This window comes from Nelumbo lutea, chromosome 8 (assembly GCF_056320005.1).
Source record: "Nelumbo lutea isolate HS-2025 chromosome 8, American lotus-T2T, whole genome shotgun sequence".
NCBI lineage: Eukaryota > Viridiplantae > Streptophyta > Magnoliopsida > Proteales > Nelumbonaceae > Nelumbo > Nelumbo lutea.
In genome coordinates this window covers 38,298,101-38,320,650 of record NC_142691.1, presented here as the reverse complement: position 1 = coordinate 38,320,650, position 22,550 = coordinate 38,298,101, and the positions used below count along the sequence as shown (strand labels likewise).

Below are 22,550 nucleotides of genomic sequence, written 5' to 3'. Positions count from 1 at the left end.
AATTGCTGAGTATTAGTAGCTAGAGCCTTAACTATATCTTCTAATGACATACCTGAATTGGAGGGTTGGCCTTGCGCTGTGATGGGTGTTGAAAACTGGGGTTGTCGACTGAAAAAATGGGGCTGCTATTGCTGTTGTCCTCCTTGGTTCCCGTAGCTTAGGTTTGGGTGATCTCTCCACCCGGATTGTAATAATTGGAGTAGGGGTCATACTTTCGTTGGGGCTGGCCCGGGAATCCTCCTACGGCATTGACTTGCTACATCGAACCATCTTGCAATGATGGACACATGTCCATAGGATGGCCAGGAATCGAACAGATACCACACACCCTGGCAGTTTGTACTTGTCCTACAGCGAGTTGTCTTACCAAAGCAGTTATGTCAGAAATCTGATTTTCTAAATTTACATGGCTTACCTCATTAACCCGTCTAATGGTACCGTCTGTCCTAGCACCGAACTGTTGTGAATTTTCGGCCATGTTGGAGATTAACTCCCTGGCCGCTTCGGGTGTCTTGTTCACCAAGGCTCCTCCACTGGCTGCATCGACCATACTTCTATCCATGGGCTGAAGCCCTTCATAGAAGTATTGGATTAACAATTGTTCAGGAATTTGGTGGTGGGGACAACTAGCAACAAGTTGCTTAAAACTTTCCCAATATTCATATAATGTCTCACCACCAAACTGCCAAACTCCACATATTTCTTTTCTTATATTCACAGCCCGGGATGCAGGAAAATATTTATCTAAAAATATCCTATTCATTTCATCCCATGTGCATACAGAACCGGGAGGGAGAATATAAAACCAATCCTTTGCTTTATCTCTTAAAGTAAATGGAAAGGCTATGAGTTTTACCTGGTCCTCGGTCATACCATGGGGTTTCATGCTTGAACAGACGACATGAAATTCCTTTAGATGTTTGTGAGGGTCCTCACCTGGAAAACCATGAAACAGAGGTAATAATTGAATCAAACCAGATTTGAGTTCAAAGGCTACCTCAAGAGTGGGGTACGTGATGCATAAAGGTTGTTGGTTCATAATTGGTGCAGCCAACTCCCTTAATGTCCTCTCTCTATCAGCCATTCTTTCTACTTCTTCGAAGAAGGGAAGATCACAATCTGAATTCACCTTTTTTAGTGAATGATCCTTCCTTTGCTTCGCCTCCTTTCTTAAACGACGGGTGGTCCTCTCAATTTCGGGATTGTACTCGAGTTCACCTCGTTGAGAAGCACGAGTCATAAAATAAAAGAGGTTAACAAGAGGAAGGTAATAGCTAAGAAATTAAAGTTGCTCCCCGGCAATGGCGCCAAAATTTTGATGGGTTTGTCAAAGCCCTCAAAATTATTACTAGTCCCACAATAAAATATTTGCAGTAAAAGTGGTTCTAGGTCGAATCCCACAGGGAGCAAATCAGTAATCTCTTAGCCGAATGGGTAAAGTAATTGTGTGGGAAAATTAAATAACTAAAATTAAAAGAATAACAAACTAAACAAACAAGAGAAAATCAGTCTTACTGAATTCTGGTTCAAGGGTTCGGGTTGAATCGATTGGCCATCGATCTTAGGTACAATTCAGAATTCTTGCAATTCAAGCATTTAACCTTAGATTTATTAGGATAGCCATAATAAACCTTGTGTTTTCCTAATTCAGTTGACCAAACCCAGCATTCGATCAACACATATCACCACTCAACTGGGTACGATAGCGTTCCATGTTAAACAATGATAGCATTAAGATTTGTGAAAACAATTAAACCAAAATAACAATAATTGAGATAGCTGCAATTACTGAATTTTGTTCCATCGATTCTTTTAGGTTGAACCATGTTAAAACATTGGTCAAAGGCTGTCATGAACAATTGACCCAAAAAGATATCAACCTAATTGCTACTTGTACCATTATTCGTGACAATTACGGATCACCGAAATCATGGATAGTAGTAGGAAAATCAACATTAATTCAGTTTGTCAGACTAATTAACATTAATATCCAATAAAAATGTGCACAAGAACCAATGAATACTTGAATTAAAAAGAAAGAAAATAAAGTAACTACAGAACCTCACAATGGCACAATCGAACCTCCCCCTTGAACCAGAAAAAGAAGCTTAGCTACTCATGATCTGCGCAATCTCCATGCTCTTCTACTCCATAGCCGAACTACCTTCTTGCTTCTTGGTCTTCTTGATGATCTCTTGGATCTTGGAATGAGTGATTTCTAGAGCTGGTTCGCCCCCCTCTTTATATAGCTAAAGGAGAGGGCTGTTTTCCAACTCCTTCTAGGAGATCATCTTATCTTTAGGGAGTTTTGATCTTATCTTGAGCTAATCCTATCCTATCTCTTATCTAATGCTCTAATCTCAATCTTCTTATCTCTTAGGATTACATTCAAGACTTTAGATCTGATAAAACTCTCTCCTTGGAGATTACATTCGAAATTCGGACTCTTAACTCTTGAATTCGAGTTGGGCTGCTTCAAGGTACTTCTGCGAGTTGGGCTTAAGTTGTAAAATGGGCCTGGCTACGAACTTGCTCCGACTTTGGGCTTGTTTCGTACTCGATGCGGGCCGAATCTGTCAAAACCCAAAACATAAAAGTTGTGGGCCTTCCTTTCACCTTTCTAATTCTTCTTGATTATCCAATTCGGTGTCCGGAATTGAGAGTTAGGCCCAGATTACTGACTGTCGCCGAAACTGTGCAAAATCACCCGATTTGCCCTGTTTTCTTCCAATTGCCTTCTTTATTGCCCTAGATCGAAAGACAAGAGTAATGAGTCCATTTAAATGCTAAATAAATGTAAAAGAGTGAATATTATGGGATAAAATTAGGGTTCGTTTTGGTCCCATCACATCTTCAGCAGAAGCTGATCTTGGTGTCCTCTTTGGGCGTGAACACCAACTTTGGGAGATACTGCTTCTCCGGATCAGGTATAATCCTCCATTTTCTTTTTGGTTCAGATCTGGTTCGATTATGGTTCAAGTAGGATCCTTGAATATTGTATTCTAATTTTAGGGAATACGAATCCTAGTTGGGAGAAGGTGGGAAAATTTTTGAAATTCGCCCACCCATTCCACAATCTTTTTGGCGTCCATAAGATGGATCCTTGTTAGACAGTCTTGTATGCCCTTAGCTTCAATCGGATTTGATGTACTTTTGTTATTTAGTGGAAATAAATTAAAGTACATGTTTGATTCATGTTGTTTGGTATAATTCTGTGTAAGACCCTAAAACTGGACACTTATAGAAACCTGTGTTAGTTTTAAATATTCACAGCCATTGGATAAGTCTGGGGAGATTTATCCTGCCAAGGCTGATACTGATGTGCCACCAAGTGTTGGGATGGCTTGTTTCGGCCATCAGGGTAAGACCCAAGGCACATGCAGTATGGGATTGCTTGAACCCTTAAACTGGACCAGATTTCCAGTGTTGCCCTAGACCTTAGAGACAGATGGGCAAAACTGAAAAGTTACACCTGGCCCCTAGACTCGAGTATGACACATCACTAGGTGTCGGATCGGGCTATCTTTGATGTGTCAATCAGTGAGATCCTTAGTGGGGGTCAAAACCTGGACATGTTGGAGCAGTCTGAGAATTGATCTGAGTGAGTGGTCATAGTGACAGGATCAGCCCCTTTGTCGGACAATGGTAATGACCAGGAATGCACTCTCTCTGATGGAAACCAAACTGCCGGCAGTTGATTTCAATCGTTGGAATTTTGTTTTGCAAAATTAATATATATATATTTATATGTATATGTACATTTTCAAAATATTTGCAAAGGTTTTAATTCCCGGGATCCATGTGAATAGAGAGTGCGGCACGGTTTCTTGCAACCGAGAGAGAGGTTTTCTCTTGTCGGGCAGTGCTTGATCATTAAGGGCTGAGAGGTTAAGTGTAAGACCATTTAGGATAATACCTAATGGGCTAATCTTGCACCTACCCACAGTCTCTGGGTTTTTATAAGATGGCTTGGCCCAGGGACCACTTAATGTAAGTGTTAGGCCCATAGGGTCCATGTGATGGGCTCAAGGGGGTCACCGAGTCTTTCAGTGAATTCGGCTGGGCCTTGTAATAAAGGCTGGGCCGAACCCATGTGGCTGGTGTGTAGATCAATGCTTGGGTCCCACACCATACAAAGAAGCCCAACTGGGCAGCAGATTGGAAACTAGTTAAACACTGAACACTTAATGGGCCAAAAGCCCATTTCGAACTGGGCTGATATGATCACCTATTCATGGGGCGAATATGAGATTAATGTTAGTAAAAGGATTGGGTTTTTAACCTTATCCACTCTGAGAGACCAAATTCAAATTAGATTTGAATCTGGTAACCTTCTGATAAGATCAGGAGTTAACTAACTTAATCTGCAGATAGGATTAAGATTATCCCCTATCCAAATACTGATTTGGATTGGGATAACTCCCAAAATATTGGGAGGTTTCTTAATCAAGAAGAAAGAGGAGAAAACCCTAAGAGAAATATCAGATTTCGAACTCGGGTTTTGGATGCAAGAGACACCTCCTGCGAATTGAGATTTGATCTCTCACAGACTCCAGAGAGAAGAGACAGTTCTATCCTCTTCATCCCTGGATTTCTCCTCCTCTAGTAGCCGCCATTCCCTGTTGGAAGATTGGACCTTTGCAGCAACAGGAAGTCAAGAAATCAGTTCTTGCCAACAGTCTTGCAAGAAAGACCAAAAGATTCGGTGTTCAAGGTTTCAGAGGATTCTTGCGAAGAATCCAGTGTGTAGGACGCACCCTGCTAGTTCCGTTCCATCCACAGATATGTCATCATCAGTAGGAGCTGATCTTGGTTTCTTCTTTGGGTGTGAACACCAACTTTGGGAGATAATGTTTCTCCGGATCAGGTATAATCTTTCTTGTTTCCTTTTGGTTCAGATCTGGTTTGATTATGGTTCAAGTAGAATCCTTGAATAATGTACTCTAAATTTAGGGAATATGATTTCTAGTTGGAAGAATGTAGAAAATTTTTGAAATTTGCCCACCCATTCCGCACCCTTCTTGGCATCCATTAGATGGATCCTACAATTCTTTCAATCCTACCATTCTTTCATCAATTATTGTTATTTTGGTTTAACTATTTTCACAAATCATAATGCTATCATTAATTAATATGGAGCGCTATCGTACCCAGTTGAGTGGTGATAAGTGTTGATCGAATGCTGGGTTTGGTCAACTGATTTAGGAAAACACAAGGTTTATTATGGCTATCCTAATAAATCTAAGGTTAAATGCTTGAATCGCAAGAATGCTGAAATTTACCTATGATCGATGGCCAATCGATTCAACCCGAACCCTTTAACCAGAATTCGGTAAGACTGATTTTCTCTTGTTTGTTTAGTTTGCTATTGCTTTCTTATTCTTTTAATTTTAGTTATTAAATTTTCCCACTCAATTATATTATTCATTCGGCTAAGAGATTATTGTTTATCTCCCTATGGGATTCGACCCAGTACCACTTTTGCTACAAATATTTTATTGTGGGACTAGTATTACTTTTGAGGGCTTCGACAACCCATCAAGGCTCTTGTTAAAAATAAGACTTGGGACCTCGTACCATATCAATCTTCGATGAATGTGGTCGGCTCTAAGTGGGTATATAAGATCAAAAGGAAACCTGATGGATCTTTGGATCGCTATAAAGCCCGACTAGTTGCTTAGGGCTTCACTCTGATACCAGGTGTTGATTTTTCTGACACCTTTAGTCCTGTCGTTAAACCCACCACCATTTGTACTATTCTCTCTCTTGCGATCTCCCATCAGTGGGTCATTTGACAATTGGACTTTGACAATGCCTTCCTAAATGGGCTTGTCCCTGAGAATATCTATATGCAGTAGCCTAAGGGTTTTGAAGATGTTGATCACCCTACTCATGTGTGCAAACTATCCAAGGCACTCTATGGACTTCGACAGGCTCCCCAGGCTTGGTTCTCACACCTTAGCACTAAGCTTGTCGAATTGGAATTTCGTACTACTCGTTGTGATGCCTCTCTTCATTTACTCTCATGGTGATCGTTGTATTTATTTGTTATTATATGTGGATGATGTTATACTCACTAGGACTTCCCCGACACTCATTAAATCCGTGGTGACCAGTCTGGGCCGAATGTTTTAGCTTAAGGATCTTAGTGACCTACATTATATTTTAGCTATTGAAGCTCCCCGAGATCACACTGGACTTTATCTTTGTTAGCGTTGCTATATCTTTGATCTACTTCATCGTGCTGGCCTTGATGGTGCAAAACCTCTCTCCACTCCCATAGCGACGACAACTAAACTCTCCAAGTTTCATGGCTCTCCTCTCTTTGATCCATCTCAGTATTGGAGTATTGTTGGAGGACTGTAGTATCTCACTCTCACTCGTCCTGACATCAGGACGAACAATGGATAGCAGTCAAGCATATTCTTCGGTATCTTAAACATACCCTAGATCATGCTTTATTCTTCTCCTCCCGGTCTTCTACTCACCTCATTGCCTTCTTCGATGCTGATTGGGCTGGATGCCCTAATGAACGCCGGTCTACTAGTGGCTATTGTATTTATCTCGGCTCTCACCTAGTGAACTGGAGTGTCAAGAAGCAACAGATAGTTGCCAGGTCCAGTACAGAAGCTGAAATCAAATTCCTTGCAAATACTACTACTGAATAATTTGGTTACAATCCCTCTTAATGGATCTCGGAATCCATCTCACATCAGTTCCATCACTTTATTGTGATAATGTGGGAGTGTGTTTTCTTGCTGCTCATCTGATCTTTCATGCACAGACTCACCATATAGAGGTCGATTTTCATTTTCTATGGGATCACCTCCTCAATAAATCTCTCCAACTTCATCATATTCAGTATCTGGGTCAGCTGGCTGACATTTTCACCAAACCATTATCTTCCCCGTGCTTCACATCCATAGTACACAAGCTGCATGTGCTCCCAATGCCCATTCGCTTGAGGGGGCATATTGAGGATGCCAATATTGCCACATCATCAGATATAGCCACATCATCAGAAGATGACATGCCAATAGATATGCGATGAACTTGTGATAAGTTCATCACATATCTCTATTTGTTTTGTGATAGATCTCCACTAACTTGATAAACTCTATCAGATAGAGTTCAGTCTGGATAAACTCTATCTGATAGAGCTCAATGTAATATGATCTCTTAATTGAGTATTGTACATAAACTTTAACTCTTGTATCTATAAATATACAAGGTTTGACTAGTTCCCCCATCGAACCATTCTCATTCAATACAAGTCTTTGCTTATTTCTTTAACTCTTATATGTACACATAATTATACAACACATATACACATAATGACAATTTTTTATTGGACTTGGATTGTAGTTGGAATTTTAGTCCATAGATAGCCATAGCAGGTAGGGCCCAAGAGTCATTTATGCTTGAATTGAAAGTTATATACATATATATTTAGATAACAAATTTTATATTAATATATAGATCAAAATCTTTATATATATTTTTATAATAGATTAAAATTAAATAAAAAAATTAATTTGTAAAAAAATAATAATTTTACAATTAACACGGACAAGCCTATCATTATCCCGAGCCCAGAAAAATATTATTATGCTTGAGGTGTAAGTCGGGCTAGGCTAGGTAATGGGAGTCATAGCCCATCTTCCATAGCTCCTTAGGCTTTAATGTTAACAATTTTCATCTAAAAATAGTTAAAAATCCAAAAATAAAGCATTAATGGGTTGTACTCATTTTGGTTCAGTCCAATTACTAGGAATGTCACATTTCTCTTAGGGGTGTAACTTAGGGAGTTGGATCAGGTTGAAGATCAACCAAAGCCCAACCTAAAGTTTGTTTAAGTAATATTTACAAAAATTGTAACATTTAACGTTAATAAAGTAAAGAAAATAAAATAGAACACCAATACATAATATGGAAAAAATAATTATTTTATTAAATAATTAAGAATAATTTATTATTTTTGTTAAAATTTATTAGTATAATTAATCTAAATTACCAAATTATTAAATTACTACATTACTACATTATTTTTATAACAAATAACTAAAATAAAGATTAATTATTTTAAATAACACCAATACATAATATGTACATAAATTTTTTCAATTTTATTTTATTATACACCAAAATTTATATGGAATAAAATTCTAATATTTTTTTTTCAATTTCTTATTTATCTTATTAATTTATTTTAACTTTTTATTATTTTTTTCAAAATTTCTAAAAAAAATCATGTTGCCCCCTGCCTGGCCCTACATGGGCCCACTTAGGCTCATGGCACAATACAGTCATAGACCTCTAATCCAGCCCCTTTTTTACCCTAAGCGGTCTACATGATCTGTTCTTTCTCAGATTACTCGGGTGCCTTCTCCCGCCTTGACCCTTTCTTACTCAATCTCAGTTGACACCTCAACAAAGTATCGGAGACCAAATCAGCCCCGAACAATATCATCCTCCGCAACATCCCACAGCACATTTTAGCCATGCATTGGGAACATCTTCCGATGGTAATATCATCGGGAAATGCTCTCATAATAACGTTACCGAATCCGGCTTAACAAAAATAAAATTCCCGTTTCAACTCATTTTACCCCATTAAAACACCCTCTGCGGCTCTGTCAAACCATCAAGAAGTCTGCAAAGCATCCATCAAAAGTTTGGAGTGTTAAGACGACTATCACACCATTGAAGCGTCTCGCCACCAACCAAAATACTGATATAAGCTATCAAGTATTTAGTGACTAAGTTATCAGGTTTACCTGGAAAAGCGCTTCGTCATAACTAGCTTCTTTTTCGGTAATGCATAAAATGCATTTAATTTACTGCTTTACAGCTACGCCTAACCCTTAAGCATCACCCACTCAACCACTCTTTTATAAATGCTTTCTTCTTGCTAGGGACAGATCGAGCGAACGAGCTGGGGAGAGAGAGAGGAGCAATTAGAACTCCCAGCAGCGAGTTTAAACGTATGGATTTGGTGCACGAGGATGACCACAAGAGAACAGGTATCGATTGAAGCCTTTAAAGAGAAGAATTTCATTCTATTTTATCTATTTTTCCTTCTACAACCCGACTTTGATCTTAGAATCTTCATGGTTGATGTCATTTCTTGATATAACTCGATAGAAACTGAAGCCATAACGGAGCATAATTTGAAATCAGCTATAGCGTTATTTCAAGATCCAGCTACAGTCAGAGAAAACATCGCAGAGCAGACTAGGAAACGTAGTTCGTAAATACGTAGCGTGAAAAAATGTGTTTTTGTAATTAGACACTTTCGTGTATAGTTGAATAATCTTGAGCGGTGGCGGTGGAGCCTGCTAATGCTACATGCCATGTATTGTGTTTTATATGGCCTTAAATGTCGGTTCCGGACACGTATACCCGATTGAGAGGCTGAAGCTTTGACTGATCTGCCGAAACGCTGCGGTTTCTGCTATTCCGAGGTGAGCCCACCCACACGGCCTATATGCCATGTTTGGTAAAAATATTCAGAAAACCCAATCCAAATCAGTGAAATCACCATTCAGTCGTTTGACTCGTTTTAAGGATTTGAATAGCTTATTTCAAGAGCTACAAAACCGCTGAACCAGCTTACCTGAATCTTCGGCTCAGCCTCCTCAAACGGAATGTCAAGCTTTGTCAGCTTTTGAGTAAATATGGCAAAAATCTCGGGCGCTAGACGAAACTTCACATGCTTATTGCTTCTGTAGGTTTTTCAGTTCTTGGTTTAGTTCCAGCCCCAAGCTCATTTATCAAATGGCCAAAACTCAGACTTTTTTGCGGTAAAAAAATAGTAGGTCCGAGTAACAGACCCATTTTGCATTAAAAAAAGAGCAGGTATAATTAAGTGCGAAGACCCATTTTACATTAAAAAGAAAAACAGTAGGTCCGAGTAAGAACGATGACTCTTGGTAGGTTCGCATAAGGAGAATTACCTTTTTTGTATTATTTTTATGATAAATCAGAAACCGAATCTGTTCTTCACATTGGGCGCCTCACACGCATATCTGCATTGGCAACATCTTCCATAATTCTAAGTTATTATTCACGGAAGATGTTTACAATGCACGGTGGATGTGCATATAAAGCGCTCAAGTGTGAGGAGCAGATTCCGTTCCCATAAGTCATTAAATCTCTTAAACTACTCCTGAGTAAGAATCAGAAGTAATACTCCTTTTGTATTAAAAAACGAGTGGGTCGGCCGTCTGACGTAAGAGCAAAATACCTCTTCGCAAGGCAGTGGGAAACACGAGAAAACTATTGCTTCATTTAGAAAACGGTACTAATTACGGTGGATGATAAGGTCACGCTTCCTTCTTTTGGAAAATTTAAGTACTTTTCAACTGAGTGGCTTTATCATCCACCATGAACACGACGGTTTCCTCTTTTATAAATTGAGCCAAAGTCAAATGGAATAAATGGATGATAGCTCCGGGACCCAATAGCGCGCTCATCCTAGTTCTTTTTTTTTTTTTCTGAATAGTGCTACTCATATGAATTGATTCCATTATTCTTTTACCAAGAAAAACAGAATCGATTCCATTATTGTTGACATCAAGCAATGAGGCATGGTCGTTAAAAGCGATTTCTGTTGAGTGAAATCTCCTACCTTGGATGGACTTTGTCCTCTTGCAGATCTGATGAGTGATGACCTCTTGCTCAGTTTGTTTGGGAGCAATGGAGCATGGTCATTAAGACAAAGAATAGCTTGGTACATTCACGCAGTCCAGCCAAAACAAGTTTGGAAATTCAAATTTAGAATAGGTTTAATGTGACGCATGAAAAAAACATAAAAATGAAATTCTGCCTCACATGAGAAATCAACCCAGATGTTCAAATGATGGGTATTGATTTTGTTATGTAGTGGATTTTCAGAACCACTGTTAAGTCTAAAAGCTTGACATTATCCAAAAGACCATCTAGAAAAGTGAACTGGGCCAAGGTGATTGAACTTTTCCATGTTGACCCGGATAACTTTGCCCAGTTATAACATACGGATACTCAGATAGTCATCGAATTCAAAACTACATTTCGGAGTTCATGAATTGTGAAATAGAGTTTATAAATCAAGTTATCAAATTGGTTGATGTGTATTTGTTTTCTTGGTCCTTTGGGCAATATTTGGTGTAGGTACTGTGTGGACAGCTACTGTTCATGCTGTAACGGCTGTGATCGGATCAGGTGTACTAGCATTGCCATGGAGTGTTGCTCAAATCGGGTGGATTTTTGGGACGCTTGTGCTTGTTATCTTTGCAGTCATCACCTATTTCACTGCCATTCTTCTTTGTGACTGCTACAGATCTCCAGATCCAGTTAATGGAACGAGGAACCGCACGTACATGGATGTAGTACGAGCATGTCTGGGTAAGCAGTACAGATATTTAGTAATGTAAGTTAATATTCATACTGTAACAAGTTTGAGATTTCATAGATTTCCATGTGGATATCTGTTGTTTCTTTCAGGCAAACGAGATGTATTTGTCTGTGGCATCGCTCAGCTCATCATTCTTTGGGGAACTATGATTGGGTACACTGTAACAGCTGCCACAAGTATAATGTGAGTGGTTAATCTATCTACCCTGAATATACTCATTAATTAAGAATCCGCTATTAGCGAAGTTTACTGGTATTTATATTCTATGGGCTCATTTTGTTGTTATAGTAGTAAAACATCATCAAATAAGTTTGTTCTAGGAGTGAATTGAAGAAGTTGACGAAAACCACAGAAAGTCTTGTAAACCTGTTTTGTTCATAGTTAAAATTGTTGACATAGATCAATTAAGTGGAAAAAGAGACGAATAAAGACTTTATTAGCCTTTTCAGTACCCGAACCTGGCTAATTATGAGCTGGACTTGGTTTATAACAATCAAAGAAGCCAGGACCTTTTTTTTAAGCACAAAGGCAAACTCCATTCAACAATCAACAAGAGAATTACATCTCAAGAGAGACCATAGACGGTAGGAAATCTGGTAAGGTAGACCAGGTCGTGGCTCTGTTATGCCTAATGGCATATTGAGCAAGCTTGTGAGCTACTCGATCACAAGAATGAGATGTAAAATGAGTGGAGCATAGAGCAAGCTTGTGAGCAAGCCCAAAGACCACCTGTTTCTCGATTTCCAAATGTACCACGTTATGATAGCCCCCTGAACAAAAATAGGAATGGGTATGGATGAACTAAAGGTATTGTCCACCCTTCACCACATTTCAAAATAATTTCTCAAACTCGCAGCAGTAAATTCCCTTGACCGCATTCCAATAGGTGAGGCCAACCAAATCGGTGCCATAACTGGATAGGAAAAGAATAGGTGTTCCATAGTTTCAAGCTTTTCAAAACAGAGTGGACATATGGAAATCACCAATTTTCATTATATCACCAACCAGGATTGCCTCCATAATGCACCTCCAAATGAACATTTTGATTCGACGAATAAGCAGTTTAGGACCCCAAAACTTTTTCCACTTAGAAAAATTGCAAAGTAGCCCATGTTATAAAATTCACACTCATCTGTCAAGAGCTTGTGGGGTAAATTATGAACCCCAACACTTTTTCCCATGTGGGGTACATTTCCAAATCAATTTATCCTTGCTTTCTTGCTCAATAGTAAGAAGCTGGACCTATCTGATTCTGTTGATGATTGAAAGATCAAAGATTTGTTCAAGGTCATCTGTCTTCCATGAACTTGAGTTGTGATCAATAATGAGAGCAACCTTACTACAAAAGTTGGACTAAGAGAGAGGTTTTTCTATGGGCTCCCTATCCACCCTTGGGTCATCAAAAATATCCACCTCCCAACCATTTAAAATCAGCCATTTACAACCATTTAGGAATTTAGAACGATCACTTATTATGCTTCGCCAAACAAGGAAAGCAATTTTTCTGATGTTGTGTTTCCAAAAGGAAACTCCGCAAAGGTACTTTTGCTTCAGGACTCGAGCCTAGATGGAATTTGGTTCAATAAGAAACCACCACACTAACTTTTGGAGAAGATCTTTGTTCATCAAGGAAAGTTTTCTTAGTCCAAGTCCTCCCTTATCTTGTAGACCTAAGAACATGTGCCAGACCTTCAAATATATTGAACGTTGATTTTTCCCACCAGAAATCTCGACAGATGTTGTCCATTACTTTGCAATCAGCTTTAGGTATCGATGTTGTGGCCATGTAGAACAAGGGGATAGCTTGAAGGGTAGACATAATGAGAGTAGTCTTGCCAGATTGTGAGAGGACTCCAGCTTTCCAGTTTTTTAACTTAGACTTGAATTTATCAATTAAAAATTCCAAGATGACGCATTGTTGGAGTTTACAAGAAGGTGACTATCAAGATAGATCTCGCCCTTTTTCATCTCAATAATTCCCAATTCTTGCTTAATGGCATCTCTAGCCAAGGATGGAACATTTTTGCTAAAGTGGATGGATGATTTACTGAAGTTAACTTGTTGGCCTGACTACCTACAAAAAAGATCAAACATTTCTTTGATTTTCTTTACTTCATGGTGGTCAGCTTCTCCAAAGAGAAAAATATCGTATGCAAAAAGTAGATGGTTCATTCTTTCATGATAATTACACAACTTAACTCCTTTAAGCACACCATTTAACACTACTTGTGATAAGAGTCTAGACAGGATCTCAATATAAATAATGAAGAGGTAAGGAGAAAGGAGACAACCTTGTCTTAACCCTCTTTGTGGTGAAAAATCATGACTACATTCTCTATTTATGATGATTGTCATGCTAGGAGAGGCAATACAAGCTTTGATCAATGAACAGAAAGAATAAAAAAAAAAAACTAGAAGTTGCAAGCAGTGAGTAAGGAATTACTAATTTACTCTATTGTAGGCCTTTGCAAGACCAAATTTCAAAAGAAAAGAACCCTTTCCTTCTTTAGATTTATTCATGGAGTGAACTATTTCCTTTGCAAGCACAATATGTTAACTTTTCAAAACAAAAGAACCTTACCTTTCTTGTTATTAGCTCTAATTTATAATGTCTTTTATTTTATAACAGGTCCAATTTTTGCAAGATCAAATTTCAAAAGAAAAGAACCCTTTCCTTCTTTAGATTTATTCATGGAGTGAACTATTTCCTTTGCAAGCACAATATGTTAACTTTTCAAAACAAAAGAACCTTACCTTTCTTGTTATTAGCTCTAATTTATAATGTTTTTTTTTTTTTTTTTTTTTTTTTTTTTTTTTTTTTTTATAACAGGTCCAATTTATAATGTTGAGAGTGAGATTCATTATTTAAAAATCTCCATGCATGACAATGGTTTTTAATAAATTTTGTGAAACTTTGGTTTCACTTAAGGTAAACAAAATCAGAACTACTAAATATGTGGCTTAAAAATATTAAAAGAAATTTTGAGAATATTCTGAATTTCATTATATTTGGATAAAATCCTTGGTTGAAATTAATAATATAAAATACACAACATGCAATATGTTTATTTAAATCTTTTAAATAACTAATAATTAAGCACTTGCGTTGTTGCACGTGAGAAAATTTTCTTCATATTAATTAATTGAATTTTAGATATATCATAGTTAAGATAGAAATTGAGAATTAACAAAAGTAACAATGTGATTAAAGTTAAACTTAAGTATTTATTATTTAATTATGACATTATGGGTTTTTATGAAATGTTAGATCACTAACCCACCATCTAGATAAGAAAATAGCTTTGCTTTTGGATTAGTTTTAAATTAGGGAAATTTATAGTTGAAGCTAGTTGTACATTTAAAATTAGAATACAAGTTGTTCCATAAACCAACAAAACTCTCACAAGAAGTCCCATGTTAGTAACAGCCACATAAGCCCTTGATGACATGGCGAGGGTTTTTAATTTGAAATTTAGAGCTGGTGGTCAGAGTTTTGTTGGTTTCTGGACCAACCTGCAACCTAATTTTAAATGTATAACCAACGTTGACTATAATTTCCCTTTAAATTATATATTTCATTTACATAATGTAAAATATGTTTTACTTATTACACTTAATTTTGGTTTGGTTTCACTTAAGGTAAACAAAATCAGAACTACTAAATATGTGGCTTAAAAATATTAAAAGAAATTTTGAGAATATTCTGAATTTCATTATATTTGGATAAAATCCTTGGTTGAAATTAATAATATAAAATATACAACATGCAATATGTTTATTTAAATCTTTTAAATAACTAATAATTAAGCACTTGCATTGCACGTGAGAAAATTTTCTTCATATTAATTAATTGAATTTTAGATATATCATAGTTAAGATAGAAATTGAGAATTAACAAAAGTAACAATGTGATTAAAGTTAAACTTAAGTATTTATTATTTAATTATGACATTATGGGTTTTTATGAAAGGTTAGATCACTAACCCACCATCTAGATAAGAAAATAGCTTTGCTTTTGGATTAGTTTTAAATTAGGGAAATTTATAGTTGAAGCTAGTTGTACATTTAAAATTAGAATACAAGTTGTTCCATAAACCAACAAAACTCTCACAAGAAGTCCCATGTTAGTAACAGCCACATAAGCCCTTGATGACATGGCGGGGGTTTTTAATTTGAAATTTAGAGCTAGTGGTCAGAGTTTTGTTGGTTTCTGGACCAACTTGCAACCTAATTTTAAATGTACAACCAACGTTGACTATAATTTTCCCTTTAAATTATATATTTCATTTACATAATATAAAATATGTTTTACTTATTACACTTAATTTTGGTTTGTCTATAGTATTATTTGAATCAAACCACTAACCCACCATCTAAAAATAAAAATTGTTTGATTTCTAAGTTAATATTAAATTTTGTATTACATTTCCATCATTAATAAAATTATTTCTTATGTATAAAACTTATTTTTGTTCAACAAAATGAATGCACAATATTAGAGACATACCTAATATTTTATTTTTTATAAATATATAACATTAGATATGTGCCCAAAGTTTTCACTATCATTTTTTTCTATTTTTGTGATTCTTTGTATTTTCTATTATTAAAAATTTTATTATCTGACTATGACATCATTTCATTTCTACGTAGATTTTGAATTTGGCATTCCATTTTCATCATTAATAAAGATACTTCTTACATTTCATAGCTATTTATTTTAATTTTTATTATTTAATTATGTCACTATTTATTAATCCATTTGACCCCAAATGGTCGAATTGCTTACCCACCACCAATAGGAAGGAAGAAAATGATATTGTTTTCAAATTACATTTCAAAATATTTATTTTTATATTATTAAAATTAATACTGTGGATTTAATTACAAGAATTTAATGATGAGAAAAATATATCTTAAATATAGGATTTAATTAGAGAAAATAAGAAAATATTTTTATTTCCAATTGGTTTTAAATTTTACATTCCATTTCCATCATTAATAAAAACATTTCTTATTTATCATACTTATTATTGTTTAATATTTATGTTAAAATTGTTTCCATTTCTTTTTAATTTTTAATTATTTAATTTTATCTATTTTTTAATTTATTATTTAATGAGGGCAACATGGATTAACCCATTTAACCCAAAATGATTTAATTTCTTACCACCACCTAGAGGAAAACACTATTTTTGCTAGGTAGATTTTAAAATTATAAGCTCTTATGTTATAGGAATTATTAATTTATTAAGTATGGATTTAATTAATAGAACTTAATGATGGGAAGAAACAAAGAATGACTTAAATATAAACATGAATGCAAGTTAATAAGTTAAATGTTGGATTTAATGAGAGAGAATTGAATGCATTGAATATCTTTAAATTACCTCTTTTCAACTCATTTAATATCAAGAACGGATTACCCTATTTGCCCTCATTTTTTATCAATAAATTTAAATATAGAAGGGTAAATTTTGTCTATAGAAAATTCCAAAAATATTCTTGAGGTCATTCGTGCTTTTTAAAGTAGTATAGATTTTAAGTGTGATGAAAATAATTATTTTGTTAAAGCAGGCCTTTTGTAACTAAATCCTTTTGAAAGAATTTGTTGTAATGCGTGCTCTTGTTTTCCCTGTGATTTTTAATGATGCCAAAGAAAGGAAATGAGGGAGAAGAAGGTAATTAAACTTTCTATGCAACAATTTGGTTGACTTTTAAAATCTCAAGATATGTCTATTAACAACTTTGCTCTCCCTGTATATCTGCACTTCTCAATATGAGGAGTGAGGGAGATGCTATATTTTTCTTGGTTTAGGGTTTGAATAATTATTTTTTCCCCTTCCTTTGAGGGGGGGGGGGGGGGGAGGGAGAGGGTAGAGTTATTAGATTGTCGTTAAAAAAGCACCTTTGGCCACAATCCTATGAGTACAACATGTCAAAACTGGTCACGTAGCTCTCAACAAGAGGATGTCAGGTTCTCTTGGTGATAGTTTGTTGACGGTTTAATCTTTCAATTCTTCAATTGTTTTCTAGTAAGTGTATTTGCAACTCTTATATTTAATATTCTTGTGTTCTTTTCAAATAAAAACTTCAAACAATTAAATAATTGAAATGAACCTTTTACTAACTTTGGTTGTTTGGGGCATGACAAAATTTTCATCCTTCCCACTATATATATATATATATATATATATATTATATATGCCATGTCAACATGGCTATCCTTTTTCCCCCACCATTTATCTATTTTCTATTTTTTCTGATTTTTTTTTAAATTAAACAAAATTACTCAAGTAGCCATTCAATTTTAAGTCTTTAAGACTTACATCTCTCCTCATTAACTCTCTTCTCTTTTTCATTAACACCTTTCATTGTCTCCCCTCATTAATCATTCCATTAACTTTCTCTCTCCTCTCAAATGCTCTATTAATCATTCCATTAATTTAGCAAGTTTTATCTAGCAACTATTAAAAATTAACAAATTAATAAAAATTAGTAGCTCTTAAATTAAAAATTAAAATACATTTTTTTTCTATTTAAAATTAACTAATATCATCAAGACATTTAAAATTAGTAAGAACAACTAAAAAATATTAAAAACAATGAAATAAACCATTAGAGTTCAATATAAAATATTTTTAAAAATAATTAAAATAATAAAACCAATAATGACTCAATTAGAATTGTTACAAAACTCCTACTTAGAAATGATCATTTATAACTTAGGCCAACATAGCTAGACCTAAAGCAACTATTTTCTTCTAAGCTAGGCCTTAGTGGGATGTACACCAAGTGCACACATAATGTGGGCATTAGGGCTGTAAATGGATTAGATTCCATTCAGTCTAATTGCATCCACATTCAATTATGAAATCTCCAGATCTGTGTCTACATCAAATTATTCTGTTGGATTTTAGATTGAATTTGGATTTAATCCATAACCATCTTATTGTGTTTAAAAAAGATGGTAAATAATAATATAGGATGGGACTGGTTGGGCCATGCAGCCTTAGAAACTGTTAATACACAATCAAAGGCTGGTCCAAGGTCTGTTATTTTTCAATTCATTGGGATGCACAATGGGGGTAGCCCATCCCTCCATAGTTATTTTGGCTTCAATATTATTAATTCTTATCTAAAAATAGTTGAAAACCCAAAAATAATGCATTCACAGATTGCACCCAATTTGGCTTAGTCCAATTATGAGTGTCACATTGCTCTTAAGGGTGCAACTTGGGCGGATTGGATCAGGTTGAGAATCAATCCAAGCCCAACATGAAGTCTTAAACCTTAAGCTTGGATTACATAATTATTTTACTAATTCATTAGCAATAATTTATTATTTTTGTTAAAAATTATTAATATAATCAATCCAAATTACTAAATTGTTTTTGTAACAGTTTATTAAAATAAAGATTAATTATTTTAAACAACATTGCATTCCTTCCTTATAATGGTTATTGGTTTTAGTTGTTTCATTTTCCCTTGACAAATCCAGTGGATTGTACGGTCCTCTACCTCTAGTAAGCATATATATAATGCAACTTAAGATGTTCAAACCATACTTTCAATTCTTCATTTAGTAGTCCATTAATGAACTGCATATTCTCTGACCTATTATTACAATGCTTTTTCTACTCCAATGAATGTAATAGGGCCACGAAACGATCAAACTGTTTCCATGAGAAAGGGCATGATGCGAAGTGTGAAACATCAGGAAATTCATATTTGATCATATTTGGGGGTATAGAAATCATATTGTCTCAACTCCCAAGCTTGGAGAAAGTAACACTGCTTTCAGTGATGGCGGCTCTTATGTCCTTAGCTTACTTATTCATCTCAATGTACTTGTGTATGGTAAAATTTGCTTCCAAGCCCAAGTTTAGAGGGAGTTTAACAGGAGTTAAGATAGGATCTAAGGGCATCACTCCAGCCACAAAGGTTTGGCATTCTTTCCAAGCTCTAGGGAATATTGCCTTCGCCTATACCTTTTCCATGCTTTTGGTTGAAATCCAGGTACGAGGCTTTATAATAGAAAACACTCTTTGTTTTTTTCCTAAGCAAGGTTTTTTGTAAGCAATCCATGTAATACATGCTTTCACTTTATGAAGGACACGCTGAAATCTCCTCCGCCAGAGAATAAAACAATGAAGAAAGCCAGTCTATATGGTCTTGGAATAACAACATTCTTTTATGTGTCTCTGGGTTGTCTGGGGTATGTTGCATTTGGAAATGATGCCCCTGGAAATGTTCTTACTGGATTCTATGAACCATTCTGGCTTGTCGACATTGGGAACATTGCTGTCCTCGTACACTTGATTGGAGCTTATCAGGTACAATTATTCCATGCATTGGATCAATTGGTTTTATTGTCTAGTTGATAGCTGACTCGCTGACTCAAAGTCTTCAAACTTTCAATCTACTAGGCCTGCCGCTTGATGAATTGGCATACTCACTTAGGAAAATTCTGATTATTTTACAAAATTTATGAACCTTTTATGTTTTTATATATTTTATTTAATTAGTGTACAAGGCTTTTGGAGGCACTTGGAATTATATGACTTTGTTGGAACTTTTCTTAAATTTTGAAGTTATAAAACCAATTTCTAAAACTGATTTATTGATGGATGTTAATAAAAACTAAAATTAATTAAAAAAAAACAAATTATTTTATAATTTAGGGAATGTTTATAGGTCTGCAGTAAATCCGGTAAAACTCTTTTATTGAGATTACATTCAACTTCTATTCTAATGGGACTCTTGAATCTTGAATTTGAACTGGGCTTCTTTAACAATTCGGGCTTGCTTCAAGACTCTCTGCGAAATGGGTTTCAGCTTGTGAAATGGGCCTTGGTACGAATTTAAACTTCCGAGATCATATCTGCTCCTCAGAGCGTGCCTAACACCAACCTCACAGGGCATCGTAGGCGTGCATTGAGAATATCTCTTGTACATGATATTATCAAACATGGGAAGATGTTCCCAATGCACTGCTGCGATGCACTGTGAGGATGGTGTGAGGCACGCTCTGTGAGGAGCAGATCTGAACTCAGGACTTCCAGATATCCATTGGTGAATCTAAGGTTAAAAAATTTTATTTCAGATATTACTGAGAAATTCAACAGGGAAACTAGTAGATTTATCTTATGGATCCCATCTATCCTTTTCTTTCTTTCTTGTCAAGTTGGCATCATCGAACTTCAAGTTGACACAAGTGAGAAACCTAGAAAGCTAGCTAATTGACTGAAATGCAGCTTTGGAAGCAATATCTGATCTTAGGAGAAAAAAACAGTGAGAAACCTATTATGAATTATTCTTGCTTAGCTCTCTCCAACGTATGAATTAAGTTGATGTTACATGTTCTTAGAAAAGTTTTAGCATCTCCTATTTTTAACTCGTGAGGGTAGATTTCATGATGAGCTTTCTCTTATTCGGTATCTCATCTTAGGTATATTCACAACCTATCTTCCATTTATATGAGCAATGGCTGGCTTCAAAATATCCTTCAGCTGGATTTTTCCACAATGTGCATACAATACGAGTACCCTTTACAAAGGCCCGTAGGATAAAGTTTACACAATGCAAGATTCTTCTTCGGACATTGTTCTGTGCCTTTACAACCTTTGTGGCTATGGTATTTCCATTCTTCAATGCAATTTTGGGATTGCTTGGTTCGGTTGCCTTTTGGCCGTTGACAGTGTACTTTCCCATATCCATGTATATGCAACAAGCAAAGGTCAAGAGAGGAAGTTACAAATGGGTGCTTTTGCAGAGCTTGAGCATGTTTTCTCTGCTTGTTTCACTTGTTGCTGCTGTTGGTTCAGTTGCAGGTATGGTTGATCAATTGAGGCATGTTGAACTGTTTAGCATTAGAATCTAGATGTCATCTTCTTTGTTCTCCATCACTGATCTGATCCACATGTCTAACGTACCTTAAATTGAGCAATACTTTCATTCAATTAGTTCTAGAAGTGAGAAATGATTTTGAGGGTCCATAATTTAACAATGGCAGTGAAATGGGATTCATGTAGTTGGGACATGACTTTGTTGAGTTGAGTTGAATATCAAATGAATAACAATTCTAAATGTTGTCAATGGTGTGCATAAAAATTATTTTTTTTATTATTTTACAGGATATAGATTTAACTCTCACGTTACCTTTTATTTTGCGGCCAAGCTGCAGAAAATCCTTTAGGCATTCCAATATGAATATGAAGACAACCCCAAACATAAAGTGTTTTTCTTTTTTTCTTTTTTTACATAGACATCATATTTATTTCAATTTTGCCAAAAAATAATTTATTGATTGGCTTATTTGGTAAGTGATAACCATTTAGCACTATAATATATTGATGGTTTCCCAAAAACACATCACCTCGGATTAGATAGCAATCTCCCATTTATAGGTTCTAGATATCAATATTGCATATGTTATTGGTATGGATGTGTATCGTGATACACATATTCTGCGGAAAAGGCATGAATATACAAAACATCAAAAAAATTCTTGCAAATCCTTCAAATACCTATATCTAAAGGCATGGATGCACTGTAGACATCACATCACTTGTGACGCATGATCTACCGTGAGGTTGCACAAGCAGCTAGTGCATGAGAAATAACGGCGTGGCAAGACATTAATGTGGCAACATTGAGTTTCCAACAAAATTGTTTCCCGTAAATATGCTTGTCATCCTCTCAGATTTGGGACAGGATCTAGTAGGCACAACACAAGTAAGCATGATAAATATTTTGATTAGTGTCAAAAGTTGGTTTTAATCTTAAAATGGGTTGAGTGTATTTTAAGGGACAGGTGTCAAAAAAAATTATAAGTGCTTATTAAACATGCTTACAATGTTCTGCCTGCTGATCCGAATTACTCAGATTTCGTCACGAAAGAACCTTGTGATGGAGCATTATATTACAACCTCCCATTGCATACTCTTGGCATGTTCCCCATCACAAGTTGATCGTAATTCTATTAAGTCTTGATGCACCCCCATTGATCGCATTATCACGGCCTTACCTTGCATGCACACACCTCATAACATAACATTTTGCTCTCACCTTGCTGACATGCTTCACAAATCAATGGTTTTAACATATTCACAGTTGTATATGTGAGTATATTATATAGTTATATGCAAGGTTT

The 22,550-nt window shown here is 35.6% G+C and overlaps 1 protein-coding gene and 1 non-coding gene across 3 annotated transcripts; both read left to right on the top strand.

Annotated features, from left to right (window-relative positions):
- The first annotated feature begins 608 nt into the window (after positions 1-608).
- Positions 609-715, top strand: LOC148843859 (small nucleolar RNA R71). Its single transcript, XR_016103962.1, has one exon. It is a non-coding gene; the product is annotated as a small nucleolar RNA R71 (small nucleolar RNA).
- Positions 716-8,344: 7,629 nt separating this feature from the next.
- On the top strand, positions 8,345-21,493 carry LOC148843858 (amino acid permease 8-like). Of its 2 annotated transcripts, none has more exons than XM_088960109.1 (7): positions 8,345-8,814; positions 8,922-9,023; positions 11,152-11,385; positions 11,485-11,578; positions 19,054-19,414; positions 19,510-19,731; positions 20,847-21,493. In XM_088960109.1, exons 2-7 carry the CDS (start codon positions 8,987-8,989, stop codon positions 21,276-21,278), a joined length of 1,380 nt encoding a protein of 459 aa, XP_088816235.1. In that variant the 5' UTR covers positions 8,345-8,814; positions 8,922-8,986; the 3' UTR covers positions 21,279-21,493. The 2 variants fall into 2 exon arrangements, with proteins under 2 accessions (XP_088816235.1, XP_088816236.1); XM_088960110.1 differs by having other exon boundaries at positions 8,369-8,814; positions 8,916-9,023.
- Positions 21,494-22,550: the final 1,057 nt, after the last annotated feature.